General features: G+C 39.3%; 1 protein-coding gene across 1 annotated transcript; it reads right to left on the bottom strand.

Annotated features, from left to right (window-relative positions):
- Nucleotides 1-1,923: 1,923 nt before the first annotated feature.
- Nucleotides 1,924-25,607, bottom strand: LOC150075604 (uncharacterized). Its single transcript, XM_090388578.1, has 4 exons — nt 25,597-25,607; nt 14,971-15,104; nt 9,469-9,571; nt 1,924-2,089 (listed from the first exon to the last, which is right to left on the bottom strand). The coding sequence occupies exons 1-4, from the start codon at nt 25,605-25,607 to the stop codon at nt 1,924-1,926; spliced, it is 414 nt and encodes a 137-aa protein (XP_090244704.1).

Here is a 25,607-nt window from a genome sequence, read left to right as displayed (position 1 = left end):
ACGTGATTGGTGATGTCATCACAATCAACATCTGTGTGCGGGGGTGGGGAGGGCCGAATAATGCCCTTCGTCAGCTAGGTTAAAAGTGTTTCTATGGCAGCGCCACCTGGCGGCGTATACGGGGAGAGGGAAGGTGGAAGAGCACCCGCTGACAAAATCGGTTCAAAATGTTTCGGGGGTAGGGGAGGGGGAGGGTCGCTAGACCATCCGCTGTGAAATTCTGTTCAAAGTATTTCGATGGCAGCGCCACCTAGTGGCAGGGGAGTGGCTCGATGGACCACCCTCTGACAAAATGTGTTCAAAGTGTTTCGGGGTAGGGGAGGAGGGGGAAGTCGACAGACCACCCGCTGTGAAATTCTGTTCAAAGTGTTTCAATGGCAGCACCACCTAGTGGCAGTGGGTGGCTCAATGGACCACCCGCTGACAAAATCTGTTCAAAGTGTTTCGGGGTAGGGGAGGGGGGAAGTCGACAGACCACCTGCTGTGAAATTCTGTTCAAAGTAACCCCACTCCTACTGGCTACCGTGACTTTTCCAGCTCTCTCAAAACATTTTCGGAGGGGAAGAAGAGATGGTTCCACTGTTTCCAGCTTTTTATTTCAGGGTTAAAGTGGTATTAGCATTAGCATTAGTAGAGGCATATGATACAACTAAGCAAGCTTATGCAGCATCAGCCAAAAAAAAAAAATCACTTCCATTTCACCCCTCCATTCGTTCGAAATATTTGTCTAGCTTAGCCTTAAATTTATTTAGGCTATCAACTTCCACAACAAGGGATGGAAATCTGTTCCGCCACCCAACTACCCACTGGCCAAAGGCAAATTTTTCCACATCTTTTCTACAACATTTTTTTTTGCTGACGCTATATAAACTTGCTTTCTTGCATCAGGGGCCTATGTTAATGCTAATCTGAAGGCAGAACTATACATAAATAATTTGTACCAGACATCTCTTTTCCTGCCAACAAGAAAAATTCCCCATGGTTCTCTTCAAACCTCTACACATCATTTATCATAACTGGACATGGCTCTTTCAACTCCAAACTCTATCAGTTCAGAATAAGCAATACCGATTCTTGCCTTTGCCTCCGACTGGAAGGTTGGATTTTTTTTTTTTTTTGATTTGGTAGTTGTTGGCGCATCGGCTTCTGTGGCCATATTGCACCGCCCAAGGTTTTTGCAGTATTTTAATCCAAACCCGAGGCGAGAATCTAACCCACGACCTTGGGGTTGCCGGGCAGGTACTTTACCCACTCGGGTAGCCCGGTCGGCTGGAAGGTTGGAACCACCCGATCTACCACTGCCCTCTTTATGCTGACCTACAGAAATTCCTACAAGACTGCATACCTCACCTGGCAATGAAAAACATCTAGTAGAATCGGCGTCACACCTTGCAATCCTACACCAATTTGCTTCTGATTTATTTGCTAGAAGAAAACTTCTGTTGGCCAATCCTGTTTCAGCTTCACCTCCTACGGTGCCTCCAGCACATTCAATAATGTCAGCCTCAACAGTGAGCGGTGTCTTGCAAAGTTAAAATATTGTCACCTTGAATAGCTCTTAGAAGATCACATAGATCCAGTTTTTTTTTACTTTTATCCCCTCAGGCCTGGGCAACCCGAGGATCGCTGGCTCTCACTGGTATTGCACTGCCTCCAGTGGGTGCGGGATTTGTCCAATCTTAGACGATTCACTTTTTTTTTTTTCTATTTTATTTATTTATTTATTATCATTATATTTTTCTTCTTACTTTTATTTATAATTTTATTTTTATTTTATATTTCAGTGTGCTTATGTCTTCTTTATTACCAAGTAGTGAATTAAAACTGATTGATTTTTAATCTCCTCTCTTTTATTAACGCGTATAAATAAAAAAGGGTTTACAATTTCTTTCAGATTATTTCATACGAAGAACATGAGAGGAACTAATCAATACACTTGTGTAGGACATCAGAGCATATCTCGGAAAAAGGATCCATCTCGATACTAAAGTAATCCATAGATACATCTGCCAGTTCCTTTCCACATTCATCAGCAATGGTTTTCTGAATACAATCCATAACCTGTGTATCCTTGAATCTGTATCCGTTGCTGGAAATTAAAAAAATATATATATTATTTTAGTGGCACATTGATTCTCCCAGTAGGAAGGAGCAAAGATTATACTAAACAACAAATAATGTTCCATTAAGTATAATTAATGTTACATCATTTTTGTTCCACACATTGACTTTTTGACAAATGCCCTTGAAAGAATGAAGTACCCTTAAATACTCACAAACAAGCATCTGCTGTGACGATATCAAATAATTACACATAATTATGAGTGAAGAAGTTGCGGTGCCATTAGGAGCCTCAGGCTGAATCCCCCCCATTTCTAATGTATGGTATGATATCGGGAAAGAGTATTAACTAACGTTAACATAGTAAAACGTGAATCTTTAAATATGCGTCTAGTTTGCGAGTAAAGTTTTCTAAGTTATCACTGAACCTTCAATACAAGAGGAGAGTATAACGACTTCAGATCGACATTTCATCTGTAGGGTAAGTTTATCTTCCAAGTGTTTAGTTATGGTTATATACCAATCTCCCTTTCTTTCGGCCTGCCTATATTTAAAAGTATACAGGGTGTTTCAAAAATATTGGTACAAACGCTTAGTGGAAGTAGGTAACATGTAAAGGAATGTGAATCGCATAGGAATCCGTAACCGGAAACATCACCGTAAATCGGTACACGGCACTGTTCATCAGTTTGCGAGAGGGAAAATTTCTGGTTTACTCATTTTAGCAGTAGTCGCGGCACGAAGAGGATGCATCGATATATAAACTTTGAGCTGGCAGATGTGCACCTAGTATATGGATTAGCAGAGGGCCCACATGGTGTGCACCCTCGGCACAACATCGCTTCGCAATAAATGTATGGGTAGGTACGGTGACTGCTTAGTCGGCCCATTCCTGTTACCATCCTGCATGAACTCTGCTAAATATCGGATCTTTCTTGAACAAGTTCCACCAGGGTTACTTGATGATGTTCCAGCAAATGTGAGATGCAACGTTTGGTTTCAACATGACGGGGCACCTGTCCATTATGGAAGGTGTGTTCATGAACAGGAGTTTTGGGCATCGATGGATTGACTGTGGTGGACCCGTTGCCTGGCCCCATGCTCACCTGAATTATCGTGCCTTGATTTCTTTCTGTGGGGGCCATCAAATCATTGTGTATGAATTGCCTGTGGAGAAGGAAATGGATCTCGTGTCGATACTCGTCTGCACTGCTGCTACTGTCAAAGAAACTCCAGGTGTGTTCAACTGTGTCCATCAATCCATGCTGCGTCGGTGTCATGCATGCATCGCGTCTCATGGTGGAATCTTGGAGCATCTGTTGTAACATCATGAAATGCATCCATCTCATACTCCATTGTTAATATTATGTCAAATAAATGTTTGCCACTAATTACTGTCTTGTGTCATTTCTGCTTCTTGTGCCTCTGCTTCTACTTTCCCATGGCATTTCAGTTATGGGTTCCTATGCAATTCACATTCCTTTAGATGTTACCTACTTCCCCAAAAACGTTTGTACCAATATTTTTGAGACACCCTGTATTAAACATCATAACAATCTTAACAAACAAAACTTAAAACATGAAACTCTATATCTAAATTATATCAAAAATCTTAACGAATGAAACTTAAAAGACAAAGCTGTATTTACTTGTTCATTGACTCTATTCTTGAGTTCTCCAAACATTTTTGGCTACAATACTGTTATTTTAAAAGCGACCTAGCACTTGAAATCTTAAGAGTAAAGATAGGGAATTATCTACCTTATCTTCCTTTAATTGAAAGGGCAATTAGCGACCTTCATTGATTCAAAGTGGAATAAAGTCAAACAAATGCAAGTAAATAGGACTAATTCGATATTAGTTGTCTAGACGTCCACACTGATAAAATCTTTTGCTGTAATGTTTTTAATGATAGTTTTGTATCAGTTACATAGCATTGCCTTATCGCACAAGTGTATCTACTTTCTTTACCTATTAAACTTGTTGCGTTTATAGTTACAGCTATTGTTTCTGTCTCCTTATTTAGAACAAAACTCAACTTGAATTGTTAATTTAAGATTGAAAGATTAATTTAAGATAGACCTTTAGATTGAAAGATAAGATTGAAGAAACCCAAATACATTGTTATATCACTCTAGACCATAGAAAATCGAAAACTTGTATAGTTAATCTGACCAGGAAGGTCCACGTTCCTAGACCTTGGAATTATCTGGGTTAATGCAGGGCTTATTTTAATGAAAGATAGGACAAACCCCTCATAGACATAATAAGGTAATAAACAGAAAACAAACTTTAGAATTGACCCCACAAGGAAAGGGCACACCACCTTTTGATAGGGAGCAAATATATCGTAAAATCCATTGCGAGTTAAAATCACTGTCTCCCTGCTACAGGTTCATTTTCCTCTTTTTAATCACGCCACCTCACCACGATGATTAACAAGACGAAAATAAATAAATAAGCTTTCCAATCCAAAACCCTAAACCTGCCAGCAACTGTATCTGCAGTTTTTTTAAGTTGCATGGATTTTTCTCCTGGAAACTTCGGTGTTTTGTCCAACAAACAGAAAATCGACCACAAAACAACACAATTTATGGACAATATACACAGAGCAATATGGCCTTAGTCGCTGATGCTCCTAAAATCTAACAACCACAACCCTACTTTGAATTCTTGTCTTCTGCTACTTGATGTAGATAGAGATAATCGCAACCACAACGTTCTACATAATTAAACAAAATTCTGTACAAGCAAAACTTCTCTCAATGAAGTCCATTTGAAAAGAGTAAGTCATTTCTGTTTAACAACCTGCTATTCGATCTATTCTAAATTCTGATTTACAACCTACCATGGAAATTATCCTCCTCAGCTCAAGCACGAAAATATAAGACAGGAACTTGAGAAATTTATTTGCAACAAATGTAACAGAGCTATTAAGGTTTTTAAGTAGCTGATGGATCCTAGGGGCACCCCTGAAACATGTAGACATGTAGACATGTGTAGTATCTCCTGCACAGGGGCTCCAGGAACATAAGCTCCTTTCTGCCATGTTACTCTGTGAGGATAGAATACCCTGTGCACAGAAATGTGTAGTGTTCTGTTTGTATAAATTATGTGTTGTTTAATTGTTTCTGGCCTCTTTGCCACCAGACAACCGATCTCCTGGAAAGCGTGCCCGATTCCCGTCTACACCACGAGGAGGTGGGCCACAACTAGATATATCCTTAGCCAAGTGGAGATAGACCATTACAATCTTTGTCTGCCCTGAAGAGGGCGAAGTCCCGCACTCAATGGAGATAGCACAATACCAGTGGATACAAGAAATTCTTGGGTTGCCCAGGCCTGAGGGGATAAAAGTAATAAAACAAAACTGGATCTATGTGAACTTCTCAGAACTATTCAAGGTGACAGTATTTTATATCTGCAAGACACCACTCACAGTGGAGTTTATTGAAGGTTCTGGAGGCACCGCAGGAGGTCAAGCTGAAGCGATATTGGCCAACAGAAGTTTTCTTCTAGCAAATAAATCAGAAGCAAATCGTTGCAGGATTCCAAGGTGTGAAGCAGATTCTACTAGATGTTTTTCATTGCCTGGTGAGAAGGTGTTCATTGTAGGGATTTCCCTAGGTCAGCATAAAGAGGGCACTGATAGAGCCAGTGGTTCCATTTGGAGACAAAGTCAAGAATCTGTATTCCATATTCTGAACTGAAAGAGCCATGTCCAGTTATGATAAATGATGTGTAGAAGTTTGAAGAGAACCATAGGGAATTTTTCTTATGGTATAAATTTATATGTAGTTCTGCCTTTAGGAGTTGTATTCCAACGATCTTGCCAAATTTGTGTTAAAACAGACCAAAAGAAAGTCAAAATTTCTGGGTTTTTTCAGCTTTGGTGTCTACAAGGCCATCATTCTGTATTCCATAGAATTCCATGCAGGTCTGATGTTTTTGAAAGAAGTAAAATGTGCAAGTCCAGAGGTAATACTCCAGCTATGAACTGCAGGGCATCAATTGAGACAGTTCTGCAGGAACGGAGCATTTTAAGAATCACGGATCTTTGCAAGGAGAGTAGTTTTGATTTCAGTTTGAAGTTTTGATTTCCTGTCATACCAAACCAGAGCAGCATAGGTTGCAATAGGTATGAATACTGCCTTGTAACATAAGAGTAGAACTCTGCATCCAAGCACCCAGTCAGTTCTTGTAATCCTAACAATAACCATAGTAAATTTCTTGATATTATCTATTAGGTGGTACACGGGGAGAGTAAAAATGAGCCTATCATCAATGATCACATCGAGATGTTTTAAGTGCTTGGCATATGGTATTTGTGTGTTAACTGTTTTCAAGATAGGAAGACAATGGATATTCAATTGACCTTTAATGATCACGTACCACGATTTGGATGGGGATATTTTAAGTTTGTTCGCAGATGCCCATCTAATGAGATCTTTTAAGACCGGAGAAGCTCTTCCTTGAATACGTTGCTTGGAGTTGCCTGAGAAGGCATAAGAAGGCCATCATCATATGCTAATGGAGTAGCAAAATCAAAATGTCTGGTTAGCCACGTATTTAGTATAATGTTCCAGAAGAGCGGCGCCAGAACAGAGCTCTGAGGACATCCTCTATTGACAGCTCATGTTGCCCTCCAGGTTTTGGAAGTAACCTGTTCATATCTGTGATCAAAGTAGGCTCGTATAGCTTGGTACAACTGAGAGGAGCATGAGATGTTCCAAAAGCTTGTGAGGCACTTTCCGAGGGAGGCAAAAGTACCTTCAAAGTTTATGAAGATGGCCATTTCATATTTTGTTGTGGAATTCTGGATGTATTTTTTTAACACAGGAAATGCATATTCACAACACTTGCCCTTAACGAATCCATACAGGTGAGGTGAAAAGATGTCTTCAGCTTGGAAAAGATCATAGATTCTTGGGGCGATTAGTTGTTCGTAGAGTTTCCCAAATTTGGTAGGAGAGAAATGGGATGGAAAGCTCTTGGGTCAGATAGGGGCTTATTGGGTTTTCTTAGTAGTTTGAGTAGTACATTCTTCCAGAGATGGGGAAAAGTACCACAGCGAAGACATTTGTTGAAGAGATTTAACAGGATGTTAGGATAAGTTTCTCAGAACTTTTTAATGACAGTATTTTCCAGAAAGTCTAGTCCAGGATATTTCTGGACATTGGTTTTATTTAAAGCTGTTTGAAGCTGTTGTTGAGTAAACAGGTCAGTATCCACAGTGGAGGAGTATTGAAGATTGAGGGTTCTTGTTATGGATTGAGTGGGAGAGTCTGTTGACTGATCATCCAGAGGGAACAGTTTATCCAGAATCATTGTGTCAGTATCATGATACTGTGGGCAATTAGACCCCACGGGGTCGAATTGCCCACAGTGAAGACGAAAGACTGCCAGGTAGCGATATTTTGCTTTGAGATTTCGAGATTATACTGATAATTTATGGTTCTGTATTCATTTCCGAATCTTTGTACTTCATTGGGAGGGCAAGGCGTTATCTTTGATAAAGTTTCCTTGCCATCTGAACACGTCTTCTTTAACCCGTCTGCTGGGGATTCCACGGGAACAGATGATTTCTTTGGAACCGTTCTCTTAGTCGATCATTCAGTTGCTCGTAGTAAGCCAGTTTGGATACAGAAGGCTTCTTCTTCGGCATTAAGTTGACTAAATGAATCTAAAATTTCATCACGGAAGCCATGTTTAACTGATTCCGAGAACAGTGGCTATTTTATATGCTTTATAGCAAAGATTCTGTTGAGGAGGGAACCTCCGATTTTTTAATTTGGGGTTAGTTTAAATGAAATTGCACGGTGGTCACTACATGTTAGATCATCAATCAGAGACCAGTTTGATATTTTCTTAGTATGTTTGCAGCTGTGAGAATCAACTCAATGTTAGACTCACCATTTATTGTAGAGAAAGTACTGGTTTGTCGGATTTATTTAGGATGTGCAGGTTATGGGCCAGTATGAAGTTCTCCATTTGTCGTCCTCTGTGGTCAGTGCAGGTACTAAGCCATAATGGAGACATGGCATTGGAGTCTGTAGCTATAATGATTACTGATGGGCATAGTTTTTCAATGACAGAATCTAGATAGTTCAGGGAGATTTGGATATCTTCAGATAGAGGACAGTAGAGTGATACCAAATACATAGAATGTATGAGAAAGTGAAGAGATTTGTACACATGTAGCATTTGGTCTACAAAGGGAAGAAATAGTTGTTATATCAAGTGAGGAATTAAATGCCACTATTGCAGATTCTGGACGTTCTGCGTCAGCATTTACGATCCGGGCAGAGATTGGGAAACCCATTAATTTTGAGTTGTGTACATGTAGACTTCTGGAAAAATAGGGTTTTTGTAAGTTGAGCAAATCATAGGAATTCTCAATGATAGCAACTCGTACTTCATCTATGACATTCCGGGAGCGATGAGCATTCAGTTGCAATATGGTAACATCCTCATGGTTAGAGAAACTTGCATTAAGGGCAGAGGTCTGGTCGATGTTACTCATTAATGGTTCTTGTTATAGCCTGTTTCAGTGCTCTAATGTATTCTGGACATTCTAGTGAAACAGCCGTTAATTCTGTAATCTTGGACAACCCTAGAACCAGAATGGAAAAGTGCAAAAATCAAAAATATCAGCACAGTTTGAAGAATCGCCATCTTCCACACACTGAGTAGAAAGGCTTGAGTTCGAGTCCCATCGATTACGTGAGGAATTTTTATAGAATCAAAACTTTATAGAATAATATTATTTTAGGAATAGTAATTGGTACAGGGAACGTTCGAAGAACACTTAATTGTAATTGGTCCAAGGAACGTTGAGCAGCTGTGGAATAGAGTTGCATGTGGTGAAGCCTCTGGGCCTGCGTACCAAACATCATATCAGAACCCTTGCAACTTCATCAGCATAATCTCGAACATACGCCCCTATTACCATGAACAGCAATTCGCAGAAATTTATGTGGTTATATGGGGGCATTGACTCATCTGATTGCATTATTATTAAGGAAAGTTTAATTTTAGCATTTAATGTTGACGTCCGATCACCTCTTCTGAAGTCCGATGAAGAATCATCAGTTAGAGTTCTGGACACATAGTATTTAGTATAGAGGAGCTGATCATTGGATTCAATTATGGTCAACTTATTCTCCTAAAAAGGAAGCCCTGACCTCGCCTGTATCTGCTTAAATGACTCTACAATAATCGACCAATCTCTTAAAAGAATGACAAAACCTTGAGCAACACAACACCTCTAACACGACTGCGTGCGAACGAGTGGGACGTTCAATGGACCTTGTAGAGAGAAGTCACGTGGAATTATGTTTTTAAAAATGATGTGTCGTTTAATCGATAAAGTAAAGGAGAAAGACAAACATTGCTCTCGATACTTACCAGCATATCGCTTCGAGAATGTCATCATAATAATGAATTTCTGGTTCACAGGCCTTTAGTGAATCCGATATTGAATTTGAACACTCCTTTAATCGTATATAATCTGAAAACGAAGAAGAACAGGTTGTATTCATTTCATTTTAATGGTGTCACAAGATAAATTGCCTCCTTCAGTTTCTCCAAAATAAATAATAAGCCTGAAGAAAATGATTCCAATTATTCAGAACCACAATGGAAATCAAAGAACAGTTTACAGCATGATTTATTTATTTTATATGATATATTACTATAAAATATACACTGAGTGGCCACTTTATTAAGAATTCCGATCGAATAGCGAGCGGTTCCTCCTTTATTTCTATGATCTACATGGCTTCTTCATGGAATGAAATCAAAGTAATGTTAAATCGCCAACTACAGATATGCTGATATTCGGAAATGCGTGTTCCCGAGTTATTAACTGGAATGTCTTATCTCCCGCTGGTGATTTCCTTCATCACAAGGTACTGAAAGAATCTGATGATTTTCCATTCCGACCATGTACTCAAATCAGGAGCAAGCGGATATACACTTTATGTACGGTTTGGCGGACGACAATGCTCTGGAGGCTCGTCGTTTGTACCACGAAATGTTCCCAGAATGAAGATGTCCAGACAGGAAAATGTTTGAAGGTATTCATTGCCGCCTTTGTGAACATGGGACCTTTACACCTCGTCTGGCCAACAGAGGATGACCAAGATCTACGACTCCTGAGGTAGAGGAGTGGACCAACTGCCTGGCCTGCACACTCAGTTGATTTAAACCCACTAGATTTCTTCTTCTTGTGGGACCATTTAAAGTCAATGGTGCATTCGACTCTCTGGTAGCTGATGTGGAAATTCTTCGTAATCGAATTGTGGCAGGTTGTGAGACAATACAAAACATGCTGATATGGCCTCGTCTTCGCAAGTCCAGGAGACGTCGATGTCAGCCATGTAATCCGGCAGAAGGTGGACATTTTGAACAATTACTACAAGGTAATGTGAACTATTAAGTGTCATAAACAGACCTTCAAAACTCGGAAACCAAGCATTTCCAGAACTATGTTGATATAAAATATATTTATCGTCTATATATGAGGAACTCATTCCTGAAGTTGTGTCGCGTATTTTTGAGACACCCTGTATATAAGTAGAAAGGAGACAAAAAAGGGGGGGACACACAGGAGGACAGAGAGTGTGAACGGAGAAAGACACAGAGAGAGACACGGAGTAAACCAGAAGGAGACAAAGAGACAAAGAGAGTCTTAACCTGAGAGAAGCACTTCTTTTTCTTGAGGCTATCTCGTCAAAAATGTCTTCAGAATCTTTTGCTGCTGGATCCTATTCCTAGACGTTGGATCCTGTTCCAATTGCTGAATATTGCAAAGTTTATTCTGGTAAGTTACACCCTATATTTACAACAGGATAGTTAATAGAATTGAAGTGTCGGACGTTAATACACAACTCTTTATTTAATAGAATCGAATAAGAAACAACCCTCCTCATAGGAACACTCACTAAGGTAGCGTCTATCTTACAACACCTACAAATTAGAGTTTAAGATTCGCAAGATCCATTTGTATTAATGGAATACCGTAAATTATGACTGTTAAACGTGTTTAGCACACTTATATACATTTTGAATAATATTAAGAGTCAAATATTTTAATCTCCATTTGATGAATGATGTCCAGACGAACCCCTGTGGAACACTGATATCATTGGATGTTATAGTGTCATAGGAACTGGATGAAAAAAAAAATAACTTGATATCATTTGCTTGGATTTTAGGAAAGCTTTTGACACTATTTCACATAAAAGACTGCTGTGCAAACTAGAGCAATAGGACATTAGGGTCAAGATGCCTGCTGTTCTTGGACCAATGTCAAAGAACAAGGAATGCAGGAATTTGGTAGAGAGAATAAGGTGATTGTCCTTAGGTGATTGATTGAGAATAAGGGGATATTATATAAGGCAGTGGTGAACCCATATCTAGTGGTTCTGCATACAGGTCTGGGGACTCATTTTAGGAAGGATGTAGAGCTCCTGAAAAGGGTACAGGGAAGCCCAAAAGGAAATTCTTTGATAGAGAATAAAAGGGTGCTTTTACCAAGAAACGTTTTAGTTCCTCAAATTTGAAGCATCTGCAAACTAAGCAACTGCGAGGAGATTTAATTCGAGCAAGGTTAATGCTAATGGCATTCTTTCTCCTGATCAGGGGACAAAAATTCAACTTGAGGAAGTATGGTTCAGTTTTTTTTTTTTTTTTAAGTAAACCCCAAACATGAGAGGTATTAGAACCTATAGTACTTAGTACTGTGGTTGGGTTGGAGGTTGAGAAGACGAAAGAAGATATTTGTTGACATTGGACTTAAACTTCTGTAGACTGTAATTTTCAGGAAATACGTATGAAGGAAGGCTGTTCCAGAAAACGGCAGTTGAATGAATAAACGAGGAAGATGAAAAGTTGGTTCTGTGGGTTTGAACTTGGACAGTAAATGGATGTTGGCTGGTGGCGGCACGTGTTCGGAGTGTTTTAATGAGAGAGCAGGAATTATAGAAGCCAATTCAGAAGAACAGTGCCCATGGAAGTATCTGTAGAAGAGGCATGCAGCAGAAACAGTGCGTCTATGAGACAGCGAGTGGAGAGACTCTGTTAGAGATGAATCATTGATTACCCTAACTGCCCTCTTCTGAATGGAATCAAGAAGCGTGAGAGAGGTTTTGGGGGCACCACCCCAGATATGGGAACAATATTCCATGGCAGGGCGAATTTGTGATTTATACAGAGTGAGCAGTTGTTTGGAAGAAACGTAACGCCGAGAGCGAAAGAGAAAACCAAGTTTTTTAGATGCAGAGGAAGCAATATTTGTAATGCGCTTGTGCCAAGAGAGATTAGAAGTCAGGGTAACCCCCAAAAGAGATTTATCATCATGCCAAGAAATTGGAGTGTCACCAAAGATAAGCATAGGAGCAGAAGAATCCTTTTTGCGAGATATAAGACAAGGCTGAGTTTCAGAAGGGTTGAAATGAACTATACAGAGTCTTTGCCCCACTGGAAAATTACCTGAAGATGGCATTTAAGGAATTGGTAGCAGATTTTCGAGAAGTTGAAGCTGATTGAGCAGGATAAGGTTTCTCAAAATGGAAAGTGGAATGCAATGTACTATCATCGGCAAAACTATGGATAGGATTTCCAGTCAATGGAACAAGGTCATTAATATAAAAGAGGAAAAGAGTGGGAGAAAGAACAGAACCTTGGGGGACACCGGCATTAGTGGAGAAGTTAGAAGACAGCGAGCCATCTACCATCACCCTCAGTGAGCGATCAGAGAGAAAACTGGATAACCAATTACTAAAAACAGTTGGCAAACCATAAGATGGAAGCTTGTTTAGAAGACCTTTTTGCCAAACACGATCGAAAGACTTTGAGATGTCAAGAGCAACTGCTTGTGTTTCACCGAAAATTTCCATTGAATTAGTCCATAAATGGGTAACATAAGCCAGAATATCACCAGTGGATCGACACTGACGGAACCATACTGGCGATCGTTGATCAGACGGAAGGTTTCTAGGTAGTTTAAGAGTTGGCGGTTAATTGATTTCTCCTTTACTTTAGAAAGAGTAGAAGTAATTGCAATGGGACGATAATTGGATGGGAGGGATTTGTCACCCTTTTTAAGGAACTGGCTGGATATGAACAAATTTCCAATCGGAAGGAAAAACACCTTTGGAATAAGAAAGTGAAAAAAGGCGGCAAAAAACAGGAGTAAATTCAGTAGCACAGGTTTTGAGAACAAGTGGAGAAATACCATCAGGACCTGGAGCTTTCTTAGCATCAAGATTCATCAAAATCCTTCTGATATCCTTTTGATGGAAGACCACAGGAGGCATTGAATGGAGCGTGTTGGGAATGGGGGGAGGTGTTTTACGAAGATCATTAATACATGAGTGGAAGAAAAATGGGATGCTAGCCGGTCATCTTTATCCTTCGCTAAAGTGGCAACAGAATAATCTTTTTTGTACAGAGTTGGAAGCAAAGAAACGCAAATTTTGCGGCCAATATCTTTGGCAAGAGACCAGAATGCTCGGCTAAAATTAGGGGAAGAAGCAAGTTTTCTACTCTTAGCCTGTTCAAACTCTAGTTTGGACTGATTATTAACTGCTTTACAATTGTTGCGAGCATTGATGTTGGTAGAAAACGAAACTGAAGAATTAGAAACAATCCAATTACGATATGCAACATTCTTCTCTTGAACAGCCTTAGCACATTTATTGGAAAACCAACGTTTAGATAAAGGACGAGATTTTAAAGTGGAGTGTTGGATTCCATTCCTGCAAGAATAATTGCACTGAAACCATTTGAGCAAACATTAACATCAATAGTTTTGAAACATTAATCCGACCAAAGAAAAGAAATGTCGCAGGTCATCCCATTTTGCATGCCAAACAATACGATGTTGGGAATAGCCATGAGATAAAGGCTCCATTGGAGAAGTGACAATCACCAAGTTGTGATCTGAGGTGCCTAAAGGACCACTCACTTCGGCCGTGCATTTAGAAGGGTTGTTTGTGAGAAAAGGTCAAGCGTGTTGGCTGTATGGTTAGGATTGTCCGATATTCTTGTAGGTAATTGCAAAAGCCTCAGCACCTCAACCATCTGGGTCAATGCAACTAGAAAACGGAAGCCAGCTGGAGTTGAGAACGTTAAATTCACCAAGGAAAATTACCTCACTGTTAGGAAAGTTGGACTGGAGAAAGTCAAGTTGCAAAGAGAGGAAGTCAAAGAGCTCCAAGTGATTAGCGGAGGTGGGGGAACGGTAGAGACAACAGATGAATTTGACACAATGTGGTAGAGAGATTTTAAGCCAGAGAAGATAGAAAAGAGAAGATTCCAAATTGCCAAGTCTCTGACAGGGAATATCAGAACAGACAAATGCGCAAGTACCACCTTTGAGGCGAAAGGAATCATACAGCGAATAATTCGGACATTGAGATGAGCAGTGGTTGAATCAACCGATAACTGAGGTTCTGTCAGATAAACTACTTGGGGGTTGGCAGATTGGAAACCGAAATGGACATCTTTAAGATTAGAATTCAGACCATGTATATTTTTAAAATGAATTAGGAAGTGAACAAGGAAGAAATGAACAAACTATTGGAGGGGATGGATTGATGAAATGGAATTTTTTGCACTGATACTCAAGCTAGTTTTCTGGCATCAATTGCCATTGATACTAATACTCATCCGCACGTATGGCGTTGATGATCATGGCACTATGAAGGTCATTTGAATCTTTTTCCTTGCTCATTCTGTTCCTGAATTGCACACGTAGATACGAGCATCTGACGATCGTTCCATTTCGTGAAAAGATTGAGGGCAATTAATAAAGTGGACACTCATTTTAAATGTTTCTTCTACTCTTATGTACGGTCCTGTGCGCATTAAGATATCGAAATGCGTCGTCTTCATCATACTTACACTTTCGAAGTTTAGACCCTTCTTCACAGACAGCCTTGATTAATCTGATTTGGCTCTCCAATTGGAGCTGTGATAACTCGTCCGCTTTTTGCTCCAGCATTTCCGAAAAGCATAGCAAGTCCTCTTTTACGTTTCTGTAAAAGTAAAATGTCACTTTTATTTAAAATATACTCCTAACATTATTTGATCATTAAATTTATGATGACTGAGTTAAAGAAACAGGGATTCTGCAATATTTTGGATAAATATTGCAGAATTTCGGTTGATTTTCTCACTCATTGATATTAATTTCTTTAGATTTGATTTAATTAACTTGTATTTAACACCTTGCCCATTCCTGATCTCTACCAGAAACTTTACTTCTCCCATTTTCTGTCACACCCACCCCTCTTCTAGGGCATGAGTAGTGAAGGGCATAATCGAGAGCTCATAATCGATCATTTTGATATAATTTGAATCACTCGATGATGAAAATAAATCATTTGATATTGGAAAATCATTCCAGTGATTCATGCATTGTGAAAATAATTCGATTATGATAAATCATTGGAATGATTCAGCCCATTTTTTAAAATCATTCAGAGTTATTAGATATGACAAATCATTCTGGAAATTATTTGAACGATTCATGGAAATCATTCAATTGTGACAAATTATTCGAGTAATTCGATCATTAAAATCTCTCTATTATGAATCATTCGATTATGCCCTTCTTTTTGCTTTTATCGGTCAAGATGACCAGCTATCTTTGTCTGTGGTTTCTTTACTCTTGTTGCCCAGTCCCCCAATTTAGTTCTATTTAAATTTTATTCGCTGTGCACATCGAAATGAAAGTTTAGTTTAGGACTAACTGCAAGGATCAGAAATATTTCCATCTGGCATTACTTAACAGCAAACAACAAATGGATCTCTTAGGACTTACCCATCGCAATAGCTGTTTAAATGCTCATCGCTTGAAATTTGAAAAAATTCCGAACCGCACTGAGGATCTTGCTGAGCTTGGATTCCTTTTAAAATAGAGTAACATATTTTCTTTTACATTCCCACAATTGTACTAAAGCTTTCATGAATAAAATAGAACTATAATTCAATTCAATATATTAAACAAGGACAAGAAAATGTCTAAGAATATTCACATTAGAGTATTACTGCGTACGACGAGGCAAGAAGCCTTGGCAAGTTGGAATTAAGTTTCCCACGTCATTTAAAATAAAGGTATGTTCATATGGCACTCCACTTCTGCAAAAAATAGAGAAGAATGCTCATGATATCAATGGTCAAGCAGCATATTGAAGTTCTTTAGCTATTTAGTCATGTGGAGTTTAATGAACCACCAACCCTGGTTAAGCAATACAGCTTAAAATAAATAAAGAAATATTAACATTAGTAGTTGATTAACATTAGCAAATGATGCAAGAAAGCAAGCTTATTTAAGCAAGAAAAACTTCCCATTTCATCTATCTATTCCCTCCAACAGTTTGTCCAGTTCCTCCTTGAATTTACGCAAGCTATCCACTTCGACGACAACAGATGGAAGTTTGTTCCAGCAATCAACCACTCAATAGCTAAAAGAAAACTTCGGCATATCTATTCTCCAACCGTCCTTCTTCAATTTGGTGGGATTTTTCCTGAATGGAAAAAATCCCACCAAATTGAATTTTTCCTGAAGGGAAAAAATCCCACCAGCATCCAGCTTTCTCAATCCATTCAAAGCCTTAAACGCTTCAATATGATCACCTCACAGATGCCTGGTCTCCAGACACGGCAGTTTTTAGAACTTTCTTGGTGAAAAAACTCTTCTGTTCCCCTCACCAATCTCGTTTTCCATTCTCTGTACTTGTTCCAGCAGCTCTACATACTTCCTAAATGAGGCCCTCAACCTTGTATGCAGTACTCAAGCTATCACCTGACCATTGCCTTATACAATGGGATAATCACCTCCATTTCCCTACTAGCAAAATTCCTATATATCTTTGACTAAACCCCATGAGCTGTCCTGGCACACTGTCTGTATTACTGAAAGAACTTTCTATCTAACTGTACAATTACTCGAGGTATTTTTCATTTCCCACTACCCTGGGTTTAGCACAGCAGTGTTCGTGCCTTACTGTGGATTCCTGCTAACCATACGCAGTAGTTTTCATTTATCATTTTTAAACTTCAATTGCCATTTCTCGTCCATCTGTCTAACGTTTCTATATCCTGTTGCAGAAGCATACTGTCATTGTCCACCCTGCTAACCGTTGCATCATCTGCAAAATTGACATTAATCTTGATAAACTTTCAATATCATTGAAAAGTACACGAAACAACAATGGGCCCAACACCAAACCTTGCACGTCTTAATTAATAACACTAGTCCACGAAGAGCAGTGTCCATTGATTACCTCCCTCTGTCTTCTCCCACTCAACTATCTCTTTATCCACAGCAACAACTTGCCCTTAATGTCTCACTGCTCCAATTTGTACAGCAGTCTTTTATTTCCAATAGTATGAAAAGCTTTCCAGAGGTACAAATATATGATATCAATATTATTTTTTATTCCTTTGTGATCACATGGTAGTATCCAATGAATCGGCGAGACAAGACAAGACCCTTAACAAACCTTGCTCTGTGTGAAGTACAACAGCAGCCTTGTCTATGTGATCCTGATCTATTCTGCAACCATCTTTTCTCAATTTTAATTATACCTCTCTAGGTGTAGTCTGAGCAAGAGAGAGGATTCCATTTCCATTAAGCTTACTCAATCTATTTCAAGACAAACTCTTTAGTCACATCTGTACTGGTAAGGGTATCTTTTTTCCCACACTAATCTTGTTGCTCTTCTCTACACCTGTTCTGAAGGATCCACATCCTCCCGCAAATGTGGATTCCAACCTGAATCAGATCTCCTAGCCAGTGCGTAGGCTCAAGCGTCTGAAGTCTACGCACCAGCGAAGAGTTCTCATTGAGGTGTTTATGGCTTAGAATGTGTTAAGTTAGCCTGAAGATTAGGTGGAAGTTTGCTGAAGACAGAGTATATGCATCACCTGGCATTTGTCAATGTTAAATTTCAATTGCAACATCTCAACCTACATGTCAAACTTTTAAAGAGCTTTTTGGAGCAGTATGCCCTGATTATTGATAATTAACTAGTATTAACGTCCTGCCCTCCTTGGTATAATCTGTAAACTTAAACCGTAATGCTGATATGCCTTCATAAATAAATATTGAATCAAGAAATATTGTCAAATTTGGATGCATTTCTGCTACTTCTCCAGTCCATAGGGCTTCTACTGAATCCAGGAATGTCTTTCTAATCATGATAAATGTTTGCTTACCTCTTTGAGTGCCTTCCTCATTATAATTGGAAAGATCTCATCCCCTCCAAGTGCTTTTTTATGTTTAGCTTCAATAACTTCTTTTTCATTTTTCCTTTGCAATCCTAGAAGAAAATTTAACTTGCAGACTAGAACAGCAACAGCAAGAAGAGTGGAAAAACCTCAGTATTAAAGCAGTCACATTAATCAGTCAGTGACAGCTTTTTGAGATGTTGCAATAACCCAGGACATACCTTAAGTATTGAAAGATCAAATTCAATGTTAAAACAGTGTTAAGAATACCGATGATCTTGAAACTCACCGTACACAAACAGGACAAGGAAAATTAGGGCTTTCATTATTCTTCCTGGAGTTGATAAATATGAAGAAACTCTTCAAAGTAACCCTTCACTACAGATCTCAATCTTTTATAGAAGGAGTTCTAAACTTCTTACAATGCCAGCGTCAAAAGAAAGCAGTTAAATGTGCTTCAGATCTTTCAGTTATCTCTCTGTCTGGTAGTCTCACCTGTTGCCAGCTGTTTTCAAACATGAAAAATCTCATAGATTCAGTATCTTATCAGTGTTTCCGGAGATAAAAATGTGTCTGCTGGTGCGTCATTTTGAGGCAAGATTACTCCTTTGACCAATTTCTTTCGCTAGTTGAACTTTGATTTATTGTGGAAATGTCTCAGTAGGTTAGAATAATATTTGGAATTGATAGTGGCATCTCGTTCCAGGAAATAAACCAGGATCACTGCTTCTGCATCCCACAAGATGCTCCCATGGCTTTCCCAGCTCACTCGAAACATTTTAGGAGGGGATGAAGGGACGGTTCCACTGTTTCCAACTTTTTATTTCATTGTTGAAGTGGCACAGCATTAGCATTAGCATAAGTGGAGGCATTTGATGCAAGAAATCAAGCTTATGTAGCATCAGCCAAAAAAAAAAAAAAACACTTCCACTTCACCCCTCCGTTCGTTCGAAATAGCTGTCCAGCTGAGCTTTAAATTTATTTAGGCTATCAACTTCCACGACAAAGGATAGAAGTCTGTTCCACCAACCAACTACCCGCTGGCTAAAGGCAAATTTCCGCACGGCTATCCTACATCTGTGTTTCCTCAATTTGAATTTAGGCCCTCTCAGGTGATTGTTTTGAGCAAGAGGAAGAATCCCATCAGCATTGAGCATGCCCAAACCATTCAAAGCCTTATACACCACAATCAGATTACCTCTCAGGCCCCTAGTCTCCAGACACTGCAATTTGCAAAACGTAAGCTTTTCTTCGTAAGAGCAACCCTTTGTTCCATTCACTAATCTTGTTGCCCTTCTCTGTTCTCGTTCCACCAGCTCTACATCCTTCTTGAAATGAGGCCTCCAGACCTGCATGCAGTACTCTCTAGGTGTGGAATGAGCATTGCCTTATACAAGGGAATAATCACCTCCTTATCCCTGCTAGAAAAATTTCCGTATATCATTGACAAGACACCATGAGCTACTCTTGCAGCCCGTCTGCACAGCTCAGATAAATTCATATCTGCCTGCACAATTGCCACCAGGTCCTTTTCATTCTCTACCACTGTCAGTGTAGTACCACAGAGTTGATACGTTGCTCTGGGGTTGCTGTTTCCCATGTGTAGTACTTTACATTTGTCACCTCTCAGCCCATCTGCTCAACCTTTCCAGATCCTGTTGCAGCAGCATAGTGTCAGTACTGTCCTTGACAACCCTGCCAACCTTCGTATCGTCTGCAAACGTGGATATTAAGCTTGATATACCATCATCAATATCATTTATAAATACAGAAAACAATAAAGGACCCAATACTGAACCCTGAGGTACACCCCTAATACCATTAGTCCACGATGGGCATTGTCCATTGGTTACCACTCCCTGTCTTCTCCCCCTTAACCACCCCTTTATCCACAGCAGCAATTTGCCTCCAATGCCACACTGCTCCAATTTGTGCAGCAGTCTTCCGTGTGCAACAGTATCAAAAGCCTTTCTAAGATCCAAGTATATAATATCAAAGTTATTCCCTGCATCCAGTTCTTTTGTGACTGCATCATAGTATCCAATCAAATTGGTCAGGCAAGACTTCCCCTTAACAAAACCATGCTGTGTCCGAGCTCTAACTGAAGTCTTGTCTAGATGATCCTGCAGTGCTTCTTTAACCAGGGCCTCCATTAATTTTCCTGGAACAGAAGTTAAACTCACAGGTCTATAATTACTTGTGTCAGCCTTTGATCCTCCTTTGTGAATTGGGGTCACATTTGCACATCTCCAGTCCATGGGTACTTCCCCTGAGTCTAAAAAAGTTCTCATAATTATGGCTTAGGGTTTGCTTACTCCCTTTGTTGCTTCCTTTAATATAACTGGATAGATCCCATCCACCCCGGATGCCTTTTCTACGTTTATCCTCAACAATTTCTTCTCTACTTTCCTCTCACTTATGACAAAATCATCGAGCTCACTGCCAGAGTTTAATACATTTTTGGCATTTCCATCCCTGAATAACTCCTCATGTGTGAATGTAGGTGCAGAATACTCGTTTAGTTTGTTAGCCACCTCAGCAGGATAATCAACAGTTGAACCATTAATATCCAGTGGACCGATCTGAATCATCCCTTTCCTTCTAGAGTATACATAAGTAAAGAACTCTTTGCTGTTTTTCTTTGCATCCTTTGCCAAGGATTTCTCATAATCTGCCTTCGCTTGCCTAATCTCCTTTGTGACTTGGTTACAGACCAACTTATATCTATCATAGGTTTCCATGTCACCCATTAATTTGTATGTATCCCATGCATTTTTCTTCTCTGCCACATGTCTCATTAGTTCATCTGACAACCATTTTGGCCTAAACCTTGAACAATATTTCTTAGTTGGTATGTAAAGCCTAGTAGCTTCCAAGATAAGTTCTTTGAATGCTTCCCATTTTGAATTTGCTGTTGGTAACATCATCAGTTGGTCCCACTGTATAGAATTTAAATACTGTCTCAGTCCATCGTAATCGCCTTTACGAAAGCAAAAACCGTTCCCTTTACCCCTAATGGTAGTTACCTATTTCAGTAAATCCCACTTCAGCACACTGTGATCACTGCCACTTAGTGGTTCATTTATCTGCAGATTCCTAATGCATGAAGAATCACTACTGATAATCAGATAAAGAGTATTACTCCTTCTAGTTGTCTCCCGAACATGCTGATGTAGAAAACAATCATCCAATAAATCCACAAAAGCCTTGCTAGTGTGCGAGTGACCAACCCACAAATTCCAGTCAATATCTGGGAAATTAAAATCCCCCATTATAAGACTGTCTGATTTACTGGCCCACTCTATTTCTCTGTACAGTTTCTTATTATACTCATCAGAGTCATTAGGCCTATAGCACACCCCTACTCTCAAATTTGATCTCCCAATGTTTATGTCACACCAAACTGACTCGACACTGCACTGTCCAGCGATGTCGACTGGCTTCAGCTCCTTGGATTTTGTGTGTTTCTTAACTAATAGCATAACCGCTCCTCCTTCCCTTCCTATCCTTTCTGTACACATTGTACTCCCCAAATTCAAGTTCTGCATTCCTTATATCTGTGTGATACCACGTCTCAGAAATCCCCACAATATCTGCCTTCGAAAAACTAAGTTTTATTAGCTTCAAAACGCTGTGATCTCATGATAAAACGTCACTCTTTGCAATGTGCATGATTGCACATTGCTTGATTCTCTCAACAGTTGCCATCTTCATTCACCTTCCACATTTTATCTCTGTAATGGAGCCGAACATAATTACAAACCCGAATTCCTGTGAACAAACCAGTAAAGTCACATTACAGATTGGCAATATTGCCTTTCACAAAAACCTTTGCGATGTATATTGGACTTAAAAAGCTTTTTGACCTGCTCCCCCATATAAGCCATCTGTGCTGTGATATATTTGTTACTTTAATCTTTATTTAAACTTATGCTCATTGGTCAAAAAATTAGAAACCTCTTTTTTCAGTTGGTAAGATAAGAGCTGGATTAAGGCCCTCCAGGACCCTATGCACTCGTTGGTAAATAATGTTTGCAGAATTTGTCAATCAGCATTTCATCAACTTCATCCCATGCTGAAACCCATAATGCGATAGACTGTAGACTGCTTGCCAGCGTCAGGTCGCATGCTTGTGTGCTCCCAGTTTAGGTACAATGATCTTGTATTAGCTTCACCAAACTGATCCATATTTGGGATCTGCGGAATCCATGAAGCTGTACGTCAATCCTTTTCATTTCATTCCACAAGTAACAGGTACAGTGCGATTTTCAATTTTAAAATTAATATTAAGCGGTCGATAATGTTACTGGAGTGCCAGAATTCTGGAACAATAGGCTTCCAAGGTCAAAAGTGCTAGTATTGACCCTGCTGTTGGGATAATCCAACAATTCCCTTAGGAATTTTCCCCGAATTCAAATTCTTACTACGTCCAAGTATAGATCTACCCTTCAAGTATCCTTAGAGCTTGTCTGGAAATTTCCATTTGGCCTAACAATGAAGAAATCTAAATCTTCTACCTGCCCACGAAAGGAATGTGGTCAATTAAGATGTCTAAGTGACAGGCCAATACGTGCCTCCGGTGTTGACCCAACTAAATGTAGCTCTAGCGTTTCTAGGAATAACCTTACAATTATTGGACCGCCTGATTCGGACAGCATACCTGAACCGTGGCCCCCGGAGCAGTAACCCACAAGGAAGACCATAAACCAAAATCTGTTGCGATGTTTGAACCCGGTAGCGAAAACAGAGATATAAATAGAAAAAATTCAGTATTGAATGCCACTTGTATTAGCCAGATAAATAATTTAAAAAAATATATCTCGGCCAATGGGAAAAAACTAGAAAACTGGGTACAACTTCTCGAGAAAATTGAGGATTTGATATTGCGCAGAGAAGGGCAGGAAACAAATGGCTTTGACATGATACTTGAAGGCATTAACAGAATAGCCGATACTCTTGAAACATACCTAAGAACCCCGAGTAGCTCAACTAAAGAAAAGGAAGGCCATACTCAAAACAGAAGTGGGTACTCAAACATCAGATCCTGTCTCTTCCGCGCCTATTGAGACTGTGCCGCAGCAACCTAAGGTGCCGATTAACAATAATAATAATAAACCTGCTCTTGAGGTCTCTAGTCCTCTTGAAGAAATGCTAAGCAATTCTGACTACAGTATACCTGCCTGGTACTTAGCGTAAACTCTACTTTCTAAGTCTCTGCCTAGTTTTTCGAATCCTAACATCTGACCGAGCCCTGTTTTTGGGAAGCGAAGGTAAACTGAAGGACACACACACAAAAACAATAATAAAAATATGAGAAGATATACAATAATAAAAGGTTCTATTAAAAATGTATTTTCAGATTGAATCTCTAAGGAAACGAACCTATAAAAACGTTTACACGCACACAAGAAAAAAGACTCTGCTGGATTAGTTAATAAATATTATGACAAGACAAGGAACTTTCTTTTTATCAAAGGATCAATAAAGGATTAAAAACTATAAGAAGACACACGCCGAAGAAAATATACAATAATACTCACTGAACTATGAGATGACATGGTGTTTGATAAGCACGTGGCGCCATCTAAGGTACGAAATAAGAACTAAATATAATTTTCTCACCAGCGCTCGTGGCACAGTATGCAAATGTGTTTAAATCCCTCCAGACTTTACGCAAATGTGTTTACACCCCCAACTTATCTACTACTGGTACATAATGTCGTCTAAAATTGCTCAGAAGAAGCCAACAAGTAAGATTCAGCTGCGGGAGAACTTTGTAAGGGTGTGGTACCACAAAATTGGGCAACCGTATATTCAGAAGTTGATTCTATTAACGTGTTAAGACCATCCCATTTTTTGGTGTAAAGAGAAAAAGATATAATTACATATTTTGGGAGATTATTCACATGGTATACCTCTCAGCCAATTAGAATCCATGTTGTCCAAATCCATCGGGTCATTGACAGCACTGATTGGTGTCATTTTGCGATAACCCTGTACATTCTTAAGAACTAAAAGGTCAGAGTGTTAAAGTATTTTAACGATATTAATGATCTTGAAACTTACCATGCACAAAGAGGACAAGAAGAATTACAGCTTTCATTTTGCAGGTTGTTGACACCAACGTAAAGCAGTTGTTCAATTACAGCTTTCAGTCTTTTATAGAAAAATTCTTAATCACGTTGCTGATACCTAGGAGATAAGCATGCACCAACTCTTCAGGCTATCTATAGTGAGTTCGCTTTCTCTCCCTCTGCTGGGTTCACGCGTTGCCAGCTGTTTAGTTCCCAGAAAAATCTGATGATAATTTTTTTAATGCTGAACTTCTAAACACTATTTTGTTTGTGACTTTGATTCTTTCTTCTCTTTTTTCTGGGCCATGGGGTGGGAAAGTAAAGCTAAACGAATTGATACGTTCCCAAACAAGTAAACATACGTTCCCAAACAAGTAAACATAAACAGTTCTGACCTAAAATTTAGCTATAAATATAAATTATTTTATAAATTAATACAGTATATACTTCCACACATTTAGCTTAAAAGAAATAAATAAAAAACGCTTTGTATCTGGATTAGTGTGATCCATATTTGGTTAAAAAATTGCTTCAAGAAAACAACAGCCCCCCCTCCCTAAAAATCACGTGTGAAATCCACGGGGAAGCGCACTTCACACTTTGTGAATCTCTGACCTAATGTGTGAGGTTATCCGATTAGAAACCGATATCAGTTACTTTACGTTGCCTACATATGCATATATAGTCTTTTCTAAAAGAACCTGGGCCTGAGCGCGGTTATCTTCACTGGAAGGACAATATTGGAGGGATATTTTGTTAACCCATTCGTTCCCGCTAAGAATTTGTCTAGTTCTTCCTTCAATTTATTTAACCCAACCACTTCCATAACAACAGAGGGAAGCCTATTCCAACGATCAACCACCCACTTGTTGAAGGCACATCTACCCTGCAGCCATTCTTCTTCGACTTGAATTTTAGCTCCCCCATGTGTGTAGTCTCAGCAAGTGGAAGAATTCCATTAACATTCAGATTACTCAATCCATCCAAGGCTTTACACACTTCAATCAAATGTCCCAAGCAGCAGCCCCTTATTTTCACTCATAGAATCATTAAAAAAATCTGTCCTCATGAGAGTTTCATAATACTAATAAGCTCATCTATGCCTTCTTGATCAAGTCCATCCGTTTCCGAATACTTTTTCTCTAAACGTTCAACATGTGTGCTTAACTTATCTGTCTGTTTACTCAAAGAGGCTGAAACTCAGAGAAAAATATCTTACCCCATCGCCAT

The sequence above is a fragment of the Mastigoproctus giganteus genome, chromosome 14 (assembly GCF_048544385.1).
Source record: "Mastigoproctus giganteus isolate SK-2022 chromosome 14, ASM4854438v1, whole genome shotgun sequence".
Taxonomy (NCBI): Eukaryota; Metazoa; Arthropoda; class Arachnida; order Uropygi; family Thelyphonidae; genus Mastigoproctus; species Mastigoproctus giganteus.
Note: the sequence above shows the minus strand (reverse complement) of the source record. Positions and strands in the feature narration are given on the sequence as shown.

Excerpts from the sequence above, each read along its gene's own strand:
- LOC150075604 (XM_090388578.1), bottom strand. Across the intron at positions 9,572-14,970 it reads AGGGTCTAAACTTCGAAAGT|ATTATATACGATTAAAGGAG; the intron begins GTAAGTATGATG and ends CTTCGTTTTCAG. Across the intron at positions 2,090-9,468 it reads ATTCTCGAAGCGATATGCTG|CAACGGATACAGATTCAAGG; the intron begins GTAAGTATCGAG and ends TTTAATTTCCAG.